This window comes from Pseudophryne corroboree, chromosome 1, assembly GCF_028390025.1.
Source record: "Pseudophryne corroboree isolate aPseCor3 chromosome 1, aPseCor3.hap2, whole genome shotgun sequence".
Classification (NCBI taxonomy): domain Eukaryota; kingdom Metazoa; phylum Chordata; class Amphibia; order Anura; family Myobatrachidae; genus Pseudophryne; species Pseudophryne corroboree.
Window position 1 is genome coordinate 78,117,619 of NC_086444.1, and position 18,828 is coordinate 78,136,446.

An 18,828-nucleotide genomic window follows, 5' to 3' on the forward strand; every position below is an offset into this window, starting at 1 on the left:
TAGACCTTCTTGGGCGGCCCGCCGTGGCGCATCCACAGAACAATTGTGCAAGGCAGCTACATGGTCAACAGTGAACACGTTCATTAGGTTCTATGCCTTCGATACTTCCGCCTTCGATGCTTCCTTTGAACGCCGGGTTCTCATACCCGCTAAGGCGCGTCCCCTCCCTTGAGGAACTGCTTTAGGACATCACCCGATGTTTTCCCTGTGGAACACAGTGTACCCTGCTGCAGAAAAGGAGAGTTATGGTAGACTTACCATGGTTAAATCTCTGTCTGCGAGATACATTGGGTTCCACAGGGCGCCCACCCTGACGCACCTAGCTTCTATGGGTTTGTATGGCATTAGCCACTGGTCCCTTCTCCTGTCGTGAGAATGTGGTTCTATGTGACCAACATCTTCCTTCTCTCTAACCTGCCCCTACACTGGACTGGTTAACGAAACTGAGCTCACAGTGCCTGGAGACGGGGTTATAGAGGAGGCCCCAATTTGTAGATAAAGAAATGGGCTGATTGTCCCCACATTGGCAGTTATTATATGATGCTGGCTGTCTTACCACTAACAGTTCAGTTATTGGGGGTCATTCCGAGTTGATGGCTAGCTGCCGTTGTTCGCAGCGCAGCGATCAGGCTAAAAATCGGCATTTCTGCGCAGGCGTATGGACCTCAATGCGCACGCGCGACGTACGGGTACAAAGTCCTTTGTGGTTTTGCTCATGTTCTAGCGACGTTTTCATTCGTACTGGCGGCCGCAAGAAGATTGACAGGAAGGGGACGTTTCTAGGTGTCAACTGACCGTTTTCGGGGAGTGTTTGGAAAAACACAGGCGTGCCAGGGAAAACGCAGGCGTGGCTGGGCGAACGCTGGGCGGGGTGTGTGACGACAAAAGACAACCCTCCAACGTTAGAAGCAACGCACACGAAGAGTAAGTTCAGGGCTGGTATTGTTTTGCACAAAATGTTTTTGCAGGCGCTCTGCTGCACAGGCGTTCGCATTCCTGCAAAGCGAAAATACACTCTCAGTGGGCGGCGACAATGCGTTTGCAGGGCTGCTAAAAACTGCTAGCGAGCGATCAACTCGGAATGACCACCATTGTTACTTGAAAACTGTGAAAATAAATAGTTTAATATATTATTCTTTTTCTGTGCCTCTGTCCAGCGTATAAAGACATTGGTCCCACGCCAGAGCCACATAAATCTGCAGCAAGTGACGGAACAATTTGATTTGAAAGCCAAAGAGATGGATGAAAAGATTGCCCAAATCCAGAATGATGAGCTAAAGAAAATCCAAATGATTCAGCAGGAATTACGGCTGCAGGATATAGAGAAGGTACAGTATGTGAGAAAGGTGATGCTAATGGTTAATAGGAGCCATATATAGTTCTCAGAATACAATATACTCTACTAGCTGTTGTGTACTGATACGGGCTACACTTCACCTCTATTACAGAGTACAGTATATATACTACGTAAATTTATAGAATATGGGGGGTCATTCTGACCCAATCGCACGCTAAATTTGCTTGCAGTGGTGCGATCGGGTCAGAACTGCACAGTGCGCCGGCGCATGCCAGATGGACGAAGGCCGTCGTTGCCTAGCGATCGCCTCTGCCTGATTGACAGGCAGAGGCGGTCGCTGGGTGGGAGGGGGCTGGACGGCGGCGTTAATCCGCCGCTTAGAAGGTGCGGTCCGGCCAACGCAGGTGTGGTCGGACCGTTGGGGGGGGGGCGGCCCGCGGCGGCTGCGTGACGTCACACGCAGCCGCTGCGACCTGGGCAGTAAAGAGGTTCTCCCGGCCAGCCGCAGGAGCTGCGCTGGCTGGGAGGTAATCCTGAAATGCAAAAGCATCGCCGCTGTGCGATGCTTTTGCACTTCTGCGGGGGGGCCGGCACTGACATGCGGGGTGGACTATCCCTGTGCTGGGCGACCCCCTACATGTCTGAGTGCCTGATCGTAGCTGTTCCAAATTTAGCACAGCTACGATCAACTCAGAATGACCCCCCTAGTACAGTGCTCCTCTTGTATGCTGTGTCGAAGTCGAAAAATATTGCAATACACACACCACATGCAAACACCACACAGATGGCATCCATGCATGTACTCAGTCTGCCGTGCATGCGCATACTCGCAAATTGCGTACAATCGCCTCCCACAGGAGTGCGCGTACGGGCATGGTATGAGCAATTACAGAAAGATTCTTACTTGCAATGGAAAATGATTACAGACACATGCCACAGTGCCCAGCCTGTGTCGAGTCACTGTTCACACACACACACACACACACACACACACACACACACACTAATCTAACAAAACATGCACATCCTTCCAACACAATGTCTTGTTCACTCCAATGTTTGAACAGACCCCCTAGTCTGTGAAGAAAGACAAACACAAACCAAACAATACATCGTTTGGTGGGGGCCAGAACAATGGAAGACAAATATCCCAATAGATACACACAAGCCTGCGGTTGCAAATTATTAACTACTGGCAGCCTGCAGTCTAGAAAACCTTTGAAAGATAGATATAATAGCAGGGAAACACTTATAAATATATATATATATATATATATTTGTGTGTATCTTGAGAATGGTTGGTCATTTCATGTTTAGGATCATGTTGCCTGGAGATAACATAACAAAGTAACCTAATGAACATGGAAATATCTGTCACACATTACATATTTCCCAAACGTAGTACACACATTACACATAGTCTCCCCTTTCCCCTCATGCAACTTTTACTTATTTACAAGGCACAACAAGGGAATTATACACCTTTACAGTGTGCGAGGGGACAGTAACTGATCAGAGCATCATGCATGGTATCTACGTGTTCGGATAATTATGAGTAATAATCCGGTGTTGGTTTGGAGAAGATCGCATGTCGTTGCGAATAGTTATTCGCAAAGGCAGATTAAAGGTATATTTATGTTTATTATGTACTTGGTATGCGGTGGGAATCCAGAGCTGACCAGCTGTACACACCCCTGGATCAAGGCATCACCCATCTCTTCAAACCGACCAATGACCTCTCCTGTACTGTAAACGACCATCCCTCCAACCAATCAGTGGAGAGCATACAACCCCATTGTATTGTATTTTGGGCAAGGGTATATAAACCTTGCACCTGGGCCGGTCACTCTCTCTCTGCTTTTTTAAAGACTCATAGGTCGTCTCGCCAGACGACTGGGGACCGGATCCGGGTGGCGCAAGCGACAAAGCGTACGTATCATTGGGTGTGACTCTCTCTCTGTGATTGAATTGTATTGTGTTGTACCATTTATATTGTAACTTATTGTAACCCCCTTTTTCAAATATATTATTACTTGTTGCTGCTTTGGACCACAACTTACAATCAAATACTGGTGTCGCATTCAGTTTCTGTTGAGCGTTTGTATAGTGTAATTGCCACACCTAGAGCTGCCTCGTGCTCTCAGCGTGTCGGTCTGTGTGTATGCACTGAGTGTAAGCTGCACGGCTATTCCGGCGTGTGTACGCAAAGTGCGTGCACAGTACGGGACTGTGTACGCTAACTGGGGACAGAGTACGTAGGTAAAGGATTTATTACAGCGGCCGCAGCGGCTTCAGTTACAGTGTGCATTAGGGGTTAGTGGCTGCTTTCCAAGAAGTCTATCGAACTTCTCAGCTGAATCACAGTATAAGAAGTTCAGTCTGTTATATAGCATCTGTTGAGGAATAAAGTACAATATAATCTCTATGGCGATGTGCTCTATAATGAAGTACAGCATAGGGGTCTATTCAATTGGTGGCAGTTTTACCGACAGTCGGAAAGACCGGCACTTTTCGTCAGAAATAGGTCGAATTTGCATTCGACCTACTCAATGACAGTGCTGTTTTTCCAACAGTTGGAAAAACCGGAACTTGTGGATCGACGTGAACACGTGGATCGACGGATTAGCCGCGGATCCACGTGTTTTGTCGAAATAGCGGCCAATTCTGACAGGATTTTGGCCCGTTTTCGACAATGCTGATCCGACTTAAAAAAAAAGTCGGATCAGCATTATCGAAAACGGGCAAAGCCTGTCGGAATTGCCCGCTAATTGAATACTGAACCGTCGGATTCTCTCCGTCGGAGAGGATCCGACAGTCATTGAAAAGACCCCATAACATCTATAGTTATATGCAAAGTGCAGCAGTAGAGATTACTACAGTATATGCTTCCACAGAGAATTAGCTCTACCAGCTGTTGTTTGATGTTATAGAGTAATAGCTCTACCTGCTGCTGTATGCTGCCATCGAGTAATAGCTCTACCAGCTGCTGTATGCTGTCATAGAGTAATAGCTCTACCAGTTGCTGTGTGATGTCATAGAGTGACAATTCTACCAGCTGCTGTATGCTGTCATAGAGTAGTCACTCTACCAGTTGCTGTATGATGTCATAGAGTAATAGCTCTACCAGCTGCTGTATGATGTCATAGAGTAATAGCTCTACCAGCTGCTGTATGATGTCATAGAGTAATAGCTCTACCAGCTGCTGTATGCTGTCATAGAGTAATAGCTCTACCAACTGCTGTATGCTGTCATAGAGTAATAGCTCTACCTGCTGCCTATGCTGTCATAGAGTAATAGCTCTACCTGCTGCCTATGCTGTCATAGAGTAATAGCTCTACCAGCTGCTGTATGATGTCATAGAGTAATCACTCTACCAGTTGCTGTGTGATGTCATAGAGTAACAGCTCTACCAGCTACTGTATGTTGTCATGCAATAATAGCTATACCAGCTGCTGTATGCTGTCATAGAGTAATAGCTCTACCAACTGCTGTATGATGTCATAGAGTAACTGCTCTACCGGGTGCTGTATGCTGTCATAGATTAATAGCTCTACCTGCTGCTGTATGGTATTATAGAGTAATAGCACTACCAGCTGCTGGTTGATGTCATAGAGTCATAGCTGTATCAGCTGCTGTATTATGTTATAGAGTCATAGCTGTATCAGCTGCTGTATTATGTCATAGAGTAATAGCGCTACCAGCTGCTGTATGGTATCATAGAGTAACAGCTCTACCTGCTGCTGTATGCTGTCATAGAGTAGTAGCTCTACCTGCTGCTGTATGCTGTCATAGAGTAATAGCTCTACCAGCTGCTGTATGCTGTCATTGAGTAATAGCTCTACCACCTGCTTTATGCTGTCATAGAGTAATAGTTCTACCAGCTGCTGTATGCTGTCATAGAGTAATAGCTCTACTAGCTGCTGTATGCTGTCATAGAGTAATAGCTCTATCAGCTGCTGTATGCTGTCATAGAGTAATAGCTCTACCAGCTGCTGTATGCTGTAATAGAGTAATAGCTCTACCAGCTGCTGTATACTGCCATAGAGTGATAACTCTACCTGCTGCTGTATGCTGTCATAGAGTAATAGCTCTACCAGCTGCTGTATGATGTCATAGAGTAATCACTCTACCAGTTGCTGTGTGATGTCATAGAGTAACAGCTCTACCAGCTACTGTATGTTGTCATGGAATAATAGCTATACCAGCTGCTGTATGCTGTCATAGAGTAATAGCTCTACCAACTGCTGTATGATGTCATAGAGTAACTGCTCTACCGGGTGCTGTATGCTGTCATAGATTAATAGCTCTACCTGCTGCTGTATGGTATTATAGAGTAATAGCACTACCAGCTGCTGGTTGATGTCATAGAGTCATAGCTGTATCAGCTGCTGTATTATGTTATAGAGTCATAGCTGTATCAGCTGCTGTATTATGTCATAGAGTAATAGCGCTACCAGCTGCTGTATGGTATCATAGAGTAACAGCTCTACCTGCTGCTGTATGCTGTCATAGAGTAGTAGCTCTACCTGCTGCTGTATGCTGTCATAGAGTAATAGCTCCACCAGCTGCTGTATGCTGTCATTGAGTAATAGCTCTACCACCTGCTTTATGCTGTCATAGAGTAATAGTTCTACCAGCTGCTGTATGCTGTCATAGAGTAATAGCTCTACTAGCTGCTGTATGCTGTCATAGAGTAATAGCTCTATCAGCTGCTGTATGCTGTCATAGAGTAATAGCTCTACCAGCTGCTGTATGCTGTAATAGAGTAATAGCTCTACCAGCTGCTGTATACTGCCATAGAGTGATAACTCTACCTGCTGCTGTATGCTGTCATAGAGTAATAGCTCTACCAGCTGCTGTATGATGTCATAGAGTAATCACTCTACCAGTTGCTGTGTGATGTCATAGAGTAACAGCTCTACCAGCTACTGTATGTTGTCATGGAATAATAGCTATACCAGCTGCTGTATGCTGTCATAGAGTAATAGCTCTACCAACTGCTGTATGATGTCATAGAGTAACTGCTCTACCGGGTGCTGTATGCTGTCATAGATTAATAGCTCTACCTGCTGCTGTATGGTATTATAGAGTAATAGCACTACCAGCTGCTGGTTGATGTCATAGAGTCATAGCTGTATCAGCTGCTGTATTATGTTATAGAGTCATAGCTGTATCAGCTGCTGTATTATGTCATAGAGTAATAGCGCTACCAGCTGCTGTATGGTATCATAGAGTAACAGCTCTACCTGCTGCTGTATGCTGTCATAGAGTAGTAGCTCTACCTGCTGCTGTATGCTGTCATAGAGTAATAGCTCCACCAGCTGCTGTATGCTGTCATTGAGTAATAGCTCTACCACCTGCTTTATGCTGTCATAGAGTAATAGTTCTACCAGCTGCTGTATGCTGTCATAGAGTAATAGCTCTACTAGCTGCTGTATGCTGTCATAGAGTAATAGCTCTATCAGCTGCTGTATGCTGTCATAGAGTAATAGCTCTACCAGCTGCTGTATGCTGTAATAGAGTAATAGCTCTACCAGCTGCTGTATACTGCCATAGAGTGATAACTCTACCTGCTGCTGTATGCTGTCATAGAGTAATAGCTCTACCAGCTGCTGTATGCTGTCATAGAGTAATAGCAGTACCAGCTGCTATATGCTGTCATAGACAGTGATCGCGCTGAGCCCAAAAAAAAAGTGGGTCCCAGGGACCCCTCACTATTAAAAACTGGGGTCCTACCGGTCTTTTTCTGGGTCCCATCGGAATGAAGGTTCTTTTTAATCTTAATCTTGTTTGGACACTACAAAAGTGTTGCAAGGCGGGGGGGGGGGGGGGTGGATGGGGTGACAATGCTGCTGGGCTGTGTAGCATGCAGGACACCCTGCACCAGAGGTGTAACTAGACATTTTGGTGCCCTTAGGCAGAAAGTGAATTGGTGTTCCACCTCCCAGATCGCAAAGCATAGGAAATGCGCGCTGCAAAATTTTAGGGGCGTGGCTTCATGGGGAAGGGGCGTGACCACATAATAGTGCCAATACACATTACACCACACAGTAGTGCCACTTATACACATTGCACCAGGTAGAACCTCCTATGCACACTGCGCCAAGTAGAGCACTTTGCACATATTGCGCCAGATGGAGCACGTTATACACTTTGCGCCAGGTAGAGCACGTTATACACATTGCGCCAGGTAGAGCGCGTTATACACAATGCGCTAGGTAGAGCACGTTATACACAATGCGCCTGGTAGAGCACGTTATACACATTGCACCAGTTAGAGCACCAGGGGGCAGATGCAGAGTGGTACTCACCGTTGCGGAGGGCGCTGTGCCTGGTGAGCGTGGCCAGTCTCTTGGTGCTGGTGCTGGAAAATTTTAGGGGCGTGGCTTCATGGGGAAGGGGCGTGACCACATAATAGTGCCAACTCACATTACACCACACAGTAGTGCCTTTTATACACATTGCACCAGGTAGAACCTCCTATGCACAATCCGCCAGGTAGAGCACTTTATACATATTGTGCCAGATAGAGCACGTTACACACTTTGCGCCAGGTAGAGCACGTTATACACATTGCGCCAGGTAGAGCACATTATACACAATGCACCCGGTAGAGCACGTTATACACAATGCACCCGGTAGAGCACGTTATACACATTGCACCAGGTAGAGCACTGAGGCATATTGCACCAGTTAGAGCACTGAGGCACATTGCACCAGGCAGAGCACTGAGGAACATTGCACCAGGTAGAGCACTGAGGCACATTGCACAAGGTAGAGCACTGAGGCATATTGCACCAGTTAGAGCACTGAGGCACATTGCACCAGGCAGAGCACTGAGGCACATTGCACCAGGCAGAGCACTGAGGCACATTGCACCAGGTAGAGCACTGAGGCACATTGCACCAGGTAGAGCACTGAGGCACATTGCATCAGGTAGAGCACTGAGGCACATTGCATCAGGTAGAGCACTGAGGCACATTGCATCAGGTAGAGCACTGAGGCACATTGTACCAGGTAGAGCACTGAGGCACATTGCACCAGGTAGAGCACTGAGGCACAGTGCACCAGGTAGAGCACTGAGGCACATTGCAGTAACCACCTATGACCGCCAGTCTCTCTCCTCCTCCCCCCCCCCCCCCCAGTGTCATGGGGAAACCTTCAGCAAGACCATCCACCATCACACTGGCAGCCTGCTGCAGCCTGGGCACTAGGGCAGATGCGGAGCGGAACTCACCGTTGCGGAGGGCGCTGTGCCTGGTGAGCGTGGCCAGTCTCTTGGTGCTGGCGGCGGCGCGTGCAGTCTCTTTGTGCTGGCGGCGGAGCGTGCAACGGGGAGGAGGTGGAGATGAGCGGGGCCAGTCTGTCAGCGCTGCAGCACAGATTTATGTGCTGGCTGTGGAGCCCAGGTCAGCGGGAAGGAGGATTCAAAGCGGGCGGACTGGCGGGAGACACTGCAGGGATGATTGGCTGGAGACTACAGGCAGGGCCGGAGCTTCCACTAGGCAGCTTTAGGCAGCTGCCTAGGGGCACCAGGTCCTGAGGGGGCGGCCTGCTGCAGCTACCTAAAAAAATGAGTGCGGTCCTACCTCTCACAGCCGCACAGCACTCTTATTTTACAGTAGCCGCTACTGTCAAGCTCCTGTATTGCAGCCTCCAGCTCCGCCTCTACTTGGCACAGGCAGTAACTTTGACAGCTCCTGGAGTCTTGGCAATGGGTGACATGCGGTGCTGCTCTTCATTCCAGGCTCTTTTGTAGACTACTCAGTCCCAACTCTGCAACACCGCCTGCTGGTAAGGTGGCTGCACAGTGCACTCTCTGCATTTGAAAGGGAGGAGGGGAAGAGCAGCAGTCTGGGTGAGGAGATGAGCAGCAGCATGCACACAGATGGTGGGGGGGATAGAACAGCAGACATTTAACAGAGTGGGAGGGTGAGAGCAGCAGGCAGCCACAGAGACTCGGAAGATGGGGAGAAGAGAGCAGCTATGCAACAGACTGGGGGTGGGGGAGAGCTGCAGCATGCCTTTCAGCTGAAGGACAGGTAGGGGGAAGGGGCAGTAGGCAGAAGTATTGCCTAGGGTGCCGAGAAACCTTGCACCGGCCCTGACTACAGGAGGTGATTGGTTGGCGCGATCACAGATTCAGATGAGCGCGTCCAGCTGTTCTTCTAAATGTGAGTCTCGGAGTATTTGCTGCTGCGGAGCGCATCCCCGGGGACCCTCCCATTTTAGATAAGTGAGTCCCCGGACATCAAAAGCGGGTATAGTGCGTTTTTGCGATCACTGATAGAGTAATAGCAGTACCGGCTGCTGAATGCTGTCATAGAATAATAGCCCTACCAGCTGCTGTATGCTGTCATAGAGTAATAGCTCAGCCAGCTGCTGTATGCTGTCATAGAGTAATAGCTCAGCCAGCTGCTGTATGCTGTCATAGAGTAATAGCTCAGCCAGCTGCTGTATGCTGTCATAGAGTAATAGCTCTACCAGCTACTATATGATGTCATAGAGTAATAGCTCTACCTGCTGCTGTATGCTGTCATACAGTAATAGCAGTACCAGCTGCTGTATGCTGTCATAGACAGTGATCACGCTGAGCCAAAAAAAAAGTGGGTCCCAGGGACCCCTCACTTTTAAAACGCGCTGACTGGCTGGCGCGATCACAGATTCAGATGAGCGCGTCCAGTTATTCTTCTAAATGTGAGTATTTGCTGCTGCGGAGCGCGTCCCCGGGGACCCTCCCATTTTAGATAAGTGAGTCCCGGACATCAAAAGCGGGTAAAATACGCGCTATAGCGTGTTTTTGCGATCACTGACAGAGGAATAGCAGTACCAGCTGCTGTATGCTGTCATAGAGTAATAGCACTACCAACTGCTGTATGATGTCATAGAGTAATAGCTCTACCAGCTGCTGTATGCTGTCATAGAGTAATAACACTACCAGCTGCTGTATGATGTCATAGAGTAATAGCACTACCAGCTGCTGTATGATATCATAGAGTAATAGCACTACCAGCTGCTATATGCTGTCATAGAGTAATGGCTCTACCAGCTGCTGTATGCTGTCATAGAGTAATAGCACTACCAGCTGCTGTATGTCATAGAGTAATAGCACTACCAGCTGCTGTATGCTGTCATAGAGTAATAGCTCTACCAGCTGCTGTATGCTGTCATAGAGTAATAGCACTACCAGCTGCTGTATGATGTCATAGAGTAATAGCACTACCAGCTGCTGTATGCTGTCATAGAGTAATAGCTCTACCAGCTGCTGTATGATGTCATAGAGTAATAGCACTACCAGCTGCTGTATGGTGTCATAGAGTAATAGCACTACCAGATGCTGTATGCTGTCATCTACCAGCTGCTGTATGCTGTCATAGAGTAATAGCTCTACCAGCTGCTGTATGCTGTCATAGAGTAATAGCACTACCAGCTGCTCTATGATGTCATAGAGTAATAGCACTACCAGATGCTGTATGCTGTCATAGAGTAATAGCTCTACCAGCTGCTGTATGATGTCTTAGAGTAATAGCACTACCAGCTGCTGTATGCTGTCATAGAGTAATAGCTCTACCAGCTGCAGTATGCTGTCATAGAGTAATAGCTCTACCAGCTGCTGTATGCTGTCATAGAGTAATAGCTCTACTAGCTCCTGTATGATGTCATAGAGTAATAGGTCTACCAGCTGCTATATGCTGTCATAGAGTAATAGCTCTACCTGCTGCCATATGCTGTCATAGAGTAATAGCTCTACTAGCTGCTGTATGATGTCAGGGTAATTGGTCTACCAACTGCTGTATGCTGTCATAGAGTAATAGGTCTACCAGTTGCTGTATGCTGTCATAATGTAATAGCTCTACCAGCTCCTGTATGATGTCATAGAGTAATAGCTCTACCAGCTGCTGTATGATGTCATAGAGTAATAGCACTACCAGCTGCTGTATGCTGTCATAGAGTTTAGCACTACAAGCTGCTGTATGATGTCATAAAGTAATAGCTCTACCAGCTGCTGTATGCTGTCATGGAGTAATAGCACTACAAGCTGCTGTATGCTACCATAGAGTATATCTGTACCAGCTGCTGTATGATGTCATAGAGTAATAGTTCAGCTGCTGTATGACGTCATAGAGTAATAGCACTACCTGCTGCTGTATGCTACCATAGAGTAATATCTGTACCAGCTGCTGTATGATGTCATAGAGTAATAGTTCAGCTGCTGTATGACGTCATAGAGTAATAGCACTACCTGCTGCTGTATGCTACCATAGAGTAATATCTGTACCAGCTGCTGTATGATGTCATAGAGTAATAGCTCTACCAACTGCTGTATGATGTCATAGAGTAATAGCTCTACCAGCTGCTGTATGCTGTCATAGAGTAATAACACTACCAGCTGCTGTATGATGTCATAGAGTAATAGCACTACCAGCTGCTGTATGATATCATAGAGTAATAGCACTACCAGCTGCTATATGCTGTCATAGAGTAATGGCTCTACCAGCTGCTGTATGCTGTCATAGAGTAATAGCTCTACCAGCTGCTGTATGCTGTCATAGAGTAATAGCACTACCAGCTGCTGTATGATGTCATAGAGTAATAGCACTACCAGCTGCTGTATGCTGTCATAGAGTAATAGCACTACCAGCTGCTGTATGGTGTCATAGAGTAATAGTTCAGCTGCTGTATGACGTCATAGAGTAATAGCACTACCTGCTGCTGTATGCTACCATAGAGTAATATCTGTACCAGCTGCTGTATGATGTCATAGAGTAATAGTTCAGCTGCTGTATGACGTCATAGAGTAATAGCACTACCTGCTGCTGTATGCTACCATAGAGTAATATCTGTACCAGCTGCTGTATGATGTCATAGATTAATAGCACTACCAGCTGCTGTATTATGTCATAGAGTAATAGCTCTACCAGCTGCTGTATGCTGTCATAGAGTAATAGCTCTACCAGCTGCTGTATGCTGTCATAGAGTAATAGCTCTACCAGCTGCTGTATGCTGTCATAGAGTAATAGCTCTACCAGCTGCTTTATGCTGTCATAGAGTAATAACACTACCAGCTGCTGTATGATGTCATAGACTAATAGCACTACCAGCTGCTGTATGATATCATAGAGTAATAGCACTACCAGCTGCTGTATGCTGTCATAGAGTAATAGCTCTACCAGCTGATGTATGCTGTCATAGAGTAAAAGCACTACCAGCTGCTGTATGATGTCATAGAGTAATAGCTCTACCAGCTGCTGTATGCTGTCATAGAGTAATAGCTCTACCAGCTGCTGTATGCTGTCATAGAATAATAGCACTACCAGCTGCTGTATGCTGTCATAGAGTAATAGCACTACCAGCTGCTGTATGGTGTCATAGAGTAATAGCACTACCAGATGCTGTATGCTGTCATAGAGTAATAGCTCTACCAGCTGCTGTATGCTGTCATAGAGTAATAGCACTACCAGCTGCTGTATGATGTCATAGAGTAATAGCTCTACCAGCTGCTGTATGATGTCATAGAGTAATAGCTCTACCAGTTGCTGTATGATGTCATAGAGTAGTCACTCTACCAGTTGCTGTATTATGTCATAGAGTAATAGCTATACCAGCTGCTGTATGCTGTCATAGAGTAATAGCACTACCAGCTGCTGTATGATATGATAGAGTAATAGCACTACCAGCTGCTGTATGATGTCATAGAGTAATAGCTCTACCAGCTGCTGTATGCTGTCATAGAGTATTAGCTCTACCAGCTGCTGTATGATGTCATAGAGTAATAGCTCTACCAGCTGCGGTATGCTGTCATAGAGTAATAGCTCTACCAGCTGCTGTATGCTATCATAGAGTAATAACTCTACCAGCTGCTGTATGCTGTCATAGAGTAATAGCACTACCAGCTGCTGTATGATGTCATAGAGTAATAGCTCTACCAGCTGCTATATGCTGTCATAGAGTAATAGCTCTACCAGCTGCTGTATGATGTCATAGAGTAATAGCTCTACCAGCTGCGGTATGCTGTCATAGAGTAATAGCTCTACCAGCTGCTGTATGCTATCATAGAGTAATAACTCTACCAGCTGCTGTATGCTGTCATAGAGTAATAGCACTACCAGCTGCTGTATGATGTCATAGAGTAATAGCTCTACCAGCTGCTGTATGCTGTCATAGAGTAATAGCACTACCAGCTGCTGTATGCTGTCATAGACTAATAGCACTACCAGCTGCTGTATGATATCATAGAGTAATAGCTCTACCAGCTGCTGTATGATGTCATAGACTAATAGCACTACCAGCTGCTGTATGATATCATAGAGTAATAGCACTACCAGCTGCTGTATGCTGTCATAGAGTAATAGCTCTACCAGCTGCTGTATGCTGTCATAGAGTAATAGCTCTACCAGCTGCTGTATGCTGTCATAGAATAATAGCACTACCAGCTGCTGTATGCTGTCATAGAGTAATAGCACTACCAGCTGCTGTATGGTGTCATAGAGTAATAGCACTACCAGATGCTGTATGCTGTCATAGAGTAATAGCTCTACCAGCTGCTGTATGCTGTCATAGAGTAATAGCACTACCAGCTGCTGTATGATGTCATAGAGTAATAGCTCTACCAGCTGCTGTATGATGTCATAGAGTAATAGCTCTACCAGTTGCTGTATGATGTCATAGAGTAGTCACTCTACCAGTTGCTGTATGATGTCATAGAGTAATAGCTATACCAGCTGCTGTATGCTGTCATAGAGTAATAGCACTACCAGCTGCTGTATGATATGATAGAGTAATAGCACTACCAGCTGCTGTATGATGTCATAGAGTAATAGCTCTACCAGCTGCTGTATGCTGTCATAGAGTAATAGCTCTACCAGCTGCTGTATGATGTCATAGAGTAATAGCTCTACCAGCTGCTGTATGATGTCATAGAGTAATAGCTCTACCAGCTGCGGTATGCTGTCATAGAGTAATAGCTCTACCAGCTGCTGTATGCTATCATAGAGTAATAACTCTACCAGCTGCTGTATGCTGTCATAGAGTAATAGCACTACCAGCTGCTGTATTATGTCATAGAGTAATAGCTCTACCAGCTGCTGTATGCTGTCATAGAGTAATAGCACTACCAGCTGCTGTATGATGTCATAGACTAATAGCACTACCAGCTGCTGTATGATATCATAGAGTAATAGCACTACCAGCTGCTGTATGCTGTCATAGAGTAATAGCTCTACCAGCTGCTGTATGCTGTCATAGAGTAATAGCACTACCAGCTGCTGTATGATGTCATAGAGTAATAGCTCTACCAGCTGCTGTATGCTGTCATAGAGTAATAGCTCTACCAGCTGCTGTATGCTGTCATAGAATAATAGCACTACCAGCTGCTGTATGCTGTCATAGAGTAATAGTACTACCAGCTGCTGTATGGTGTCATATAGTAATAGCACTACCAGATGCTGTATGCTGTCATAGAGTAATAGCTCTACCAGCTGCTGTATGCTGTCATAGAGTAATAGCACTACCAGCTGCTGTATGATGTCATAGAGTAATAGCTCTACCAGCTGCTGTATGCTGTCATAGAGTAATAGCTCTACCAGTTGCTGTATGATGTCATAGAGTAGTCACTCTACCAGTTGCTGTATGATGTCATAGAGTAATATCTCTACCAGCTGCTGTATGCTGTCATAGAGTAACAGCTTTACCAGCTGCTGTATGATGTCATGGATTAATAGCTCTACCTGCTGCTTTATGCTGTCATAGAGTAATAGCTCTACCAGCTGATGTATGATGTCATGGAGTAATAGTTCTACCTGCTGCTATATGCTGTCATAGAGTAATCGCTGTACCTACTGCTGTATGTTGTCATAGAGTAATATCTGTACCAGCTGCTGTATGCTGCCGTAGAGTGATAGCTCTACCACCTGCTGTATGATGTCATAGAGTAATGGCTCTACCAACTGCTGTATGCTGTCATAGAGTAATAGTTCTACCAGCTGCTGTATGATGTCATAGAGTAATAGCACTACCTGCTGCTGTATGCTACCATAGAGTAATATCTGTACCAGCTGCTGTATGATGTCATAGAGTAATAGCTCTACCAGCTGCTGTATGCTGACATAGAGTAATAGCTCTACCAGGTGCTGTATGATGTCATAGAGTAATAGCACTACCAGCTGCTGTATGCTGTCATAGAGTAATAGCTCTACCAGCTGCTGTATGCTGTCATAGAGTAATAGCTCTACCAGCTGCTGTATGCTGTCAGAGTAATAGCAAGACCAGCTGCTGTATGATGTCATAGAGTAATAGCTCTACCAGCTGCTGTATGCTGTCTTAGAGTAATAGCACTACCAGCTGCTGTATGATGTCATAGACTAATAGCTCTACCAGCTGCTGTATGATATCATAGAGTAATAGCACTACCAGCTGCTGTATGCTGTCATAGAGTAATAGCTCTGCCAGCTGCTGTATGCTGTCATAGAGTAATAGCACTACCAGCTGCTGAATGATGTCATAGAGTAATAGCTCTACCAGCTGCTGTATGCTGTCATAGAGTAATAGCTCTACCAGCTGCTGTATGCTGTCATAGAATAATAGCACTACCAGCTGCTGTATGCTGTCATAGAGTAATAGCACTACCAGCTGCTGTATGGTGTCATAGAGTAATAGCACTACCAGATGCTGTATGCTGTCATAGAGTAATAGCACTACCAGCTGCTGTATGATGTCATAGAGTAATAGCTCTACCAGCTGCTGTATGCTGTCATAGAGTAATAGCACTACCAGCTGCTGTATGATATCATAGAGTAATAGCACTACCAGCTGCTATATGCTGTCATAGAGTAATAGCTCTACCAGCTGCTGTATGCTGTCATAAAGTAATAGCACTACCAGCTGCTGTATGTCATAGAGTAATAGCACTACCAGCTGCTGTATGCTGTCATAGAGTAATAGCTCTACCAGCTGCTGTATGCTGTCATAGAGTAATAGCTCTACCAGCTGCTGTATGCTGTCATAGAGTAATAGCACTACGAGCTGCTGTATGATGTCATAGAGTAATAGCACTACCAGCTGCTGTATGCTGTCATAGAGTAATAGCTCTACCAGCTGCTGTATGATGTCATAGAGTAATAGCACTACCAGCTGCTGTATGGTGTCATAGAGTAATAGCACTACCAGATGCTGTATGCTGTCATCTACCAGCTGCTGTATGCTGTCATAGAGTAATAGCTCTACCAGCTGCTGTATGCTGTCATAGAGTAATAGCACTACCAGATGCTGTATGCTGTCATAGAGTAATAGCTCTACCAGCTGCTGTATGATGTCTTAGAGTAATAGCACTACCAGCTGCTGTATGCTGTCATAGAGTAATAGGTCTACTAGCTCCTGTATGATGTCATAGAGTAATAGCTCTACCTGCTGCCATATGTTGTCATAGAGTAATAGCTCTACTAGCTGCTGTATGATGTCAGGGTAATTGGTCTACCAACTGCTGTATGCTGTCATAGAGTAATAGGTCTACCAGTTGCTGTATGCTGTCATAATGTAATAGCTCTACCAGCTCCTGTATGATGTCATAGAGTAATAGCTCTACCAGCTGCTGTATGATGTCATAGAGTAATAGCACTACCAGCTGCTGTATGCTGTCATGGAGTAATAGCACTACAAGCTGCTGTATGATGTCATAGAGTAATTGCTCTACCAGCTGATGTATGATGTCATGGAGTAATAGCACTACCAGCTGCTGTATGCTACCATAGAGTATATCTGTACCAGCTGCTGTATGATGTCATAGAGTAATAGTTCAGCTGCTGTATGACGTCATAGAGTAATAGCACTACCTGCTGCTGTATGCTACCATAGAGTAATATCTGTACCAGCTGCTGTATGATGTCATAGAGTAATAGCACTACCAGCTGCTGTATTATGTCATAGAGTAATAGCTCTACCAGCTGCTGTATGCTGTCATAGAGTAATAGCTCTACCAGCTGCTGTATGCTGTCATAGAGTAATAGCTCTACCAGCTGCTGTATGCTGTCATAGAGTCATAACACTACCAGCTGCTGTATGATGTCATAGACTAATAGCACTACCAGCTGCTGTATGATATCATAGAGTAATAGCACTACCAGCTGCTGTATGCTGTCATAGAGTAATAGCTCTACCAGCTGATGTATGCTGTCATAGAGTAAAAGCACTACCAGCTGCTGTATGATGTCATAGAGTAATAGCTCTACCAGCTGCTGTATGCTGTCATAGAGTAATAGCTCTACCAGCTGCTGTATGCTGTCATAGAATAATAGCACTACCAGCTGCTGTATGCTGTCATAGAGTAATAGCACTACCAGCTGCTGTATGGTGTCATAGAGTAATAGCACTACCAGATGCTGTATGCTGTCATAGAGTAATAGCTCTACCAGCTGCTGTATGCTGTCATAGAGTAATAGCACTACCAGCTGCTGTATGATGTCATAGAGTAATAGCTCTACCAGCTGCTGTATGATGTCATAGAGTAATAGCTCTACCAGTTGCTGTATGATGTCATAGAGTAGTCACTCTACCAGTTGCTGTATTATGTCATAGAGTAATAGCTATACCAGCTGCTGTATGCTGTCATAGAGTAATAGCACTACCAGCTGCTGTATGATATGATAGAGTAATAGCACTACCAGCTGCTGTATGATGTCATAGAGTAATAGCTCTACCAGCTGCTGTATGCTGTCATAGAGTATTAGCTCTACCAGCTGCTGTATGATGTCATAGAGTAATAGCTCTACCAGCTGCGGTATGCTGTCATAGAGTAATAGCTCTACCAGCTGCTGTATGCTATCATAGAGTAATAACTCTACCAGCTGCTGTATGCTGTCATAGAGTAATAGCTCTACCAGCTGCTGTATGCTATCATAGAGTAATAACTCTACCAGCTGCTGTATGCTGTCATAGAGTAATAGCTCTACCAGCTGCTATATGCTATCATAGAGTAATAACTCTACCAGCTGCTGTATGATGTCATAGAGTAATAGCTCTACCAGCTGCTATATGCTGTCATAGAGTAATAGCTCTACCAGCTGCTGTATGATGTCATAGAGTAATAGCTCTACCAGCTGCGGTATGCTGTCATAGAGTAATAGCTCTACCAGCTGCTGTATGCTATCATAGAGTAATAACTCTACCAGCTGCTGTATGCTGTCATAGAGTAATAGCACTACCAGCTGCTGTATGATGTCATAGAGTAATAGCTCTACCAGCTGCTGTATGCTGTCATAGAGTAATAGCACTACCAGCTGCTGTATGATGTCATAGACTAATAGCACTACCAGCTGCTGTATGATATCATAGAGTAATAGCACTACCAGCTGCTGTATGCTGTCATAGAGTAATAGCTCTACCAGCTGCTGTATGATGTCATAGACTAATAGCACTACCAGCTGCTGTATGATATCATAGAGTAATAGCACTACCAGCTGCTGTATGCTCTCATAGAGTAATAGCTCTACCAGCTGCTGTATGCTGTCATAGAGTAATAGCTCTACCAGCTGCTGTAT

The 18,828-nt window shown here is 45.5% G+C and overlaps 1 protein-coding gene across 3 annotated transcripts in view; it reads left to right on the plus strand.

Annotated features, from left to right (window-relative positions):
- Positions 1 to 18,828, plus strand: part of SPEF2 (sperm flagellar 2) — an 853,267-nt gene that overhangs the window by 441,239 nt on the left and 393,200 nt on the right. For all 3 annotated transcript variants that reach the window (XM_063960786.1, XM_063960790.1, XM_063960798.1), the window contains one exon: positions 1,158 to 1,328. In XM_063960786.1, coding sequence (XP_063816856.1) covers positions 1,158 to 1,328 — 171 coding nt within the window. The remainder of the gene's footprint in view (positions 1 to 1,157; positions 1,329 to 18,828) is intronic.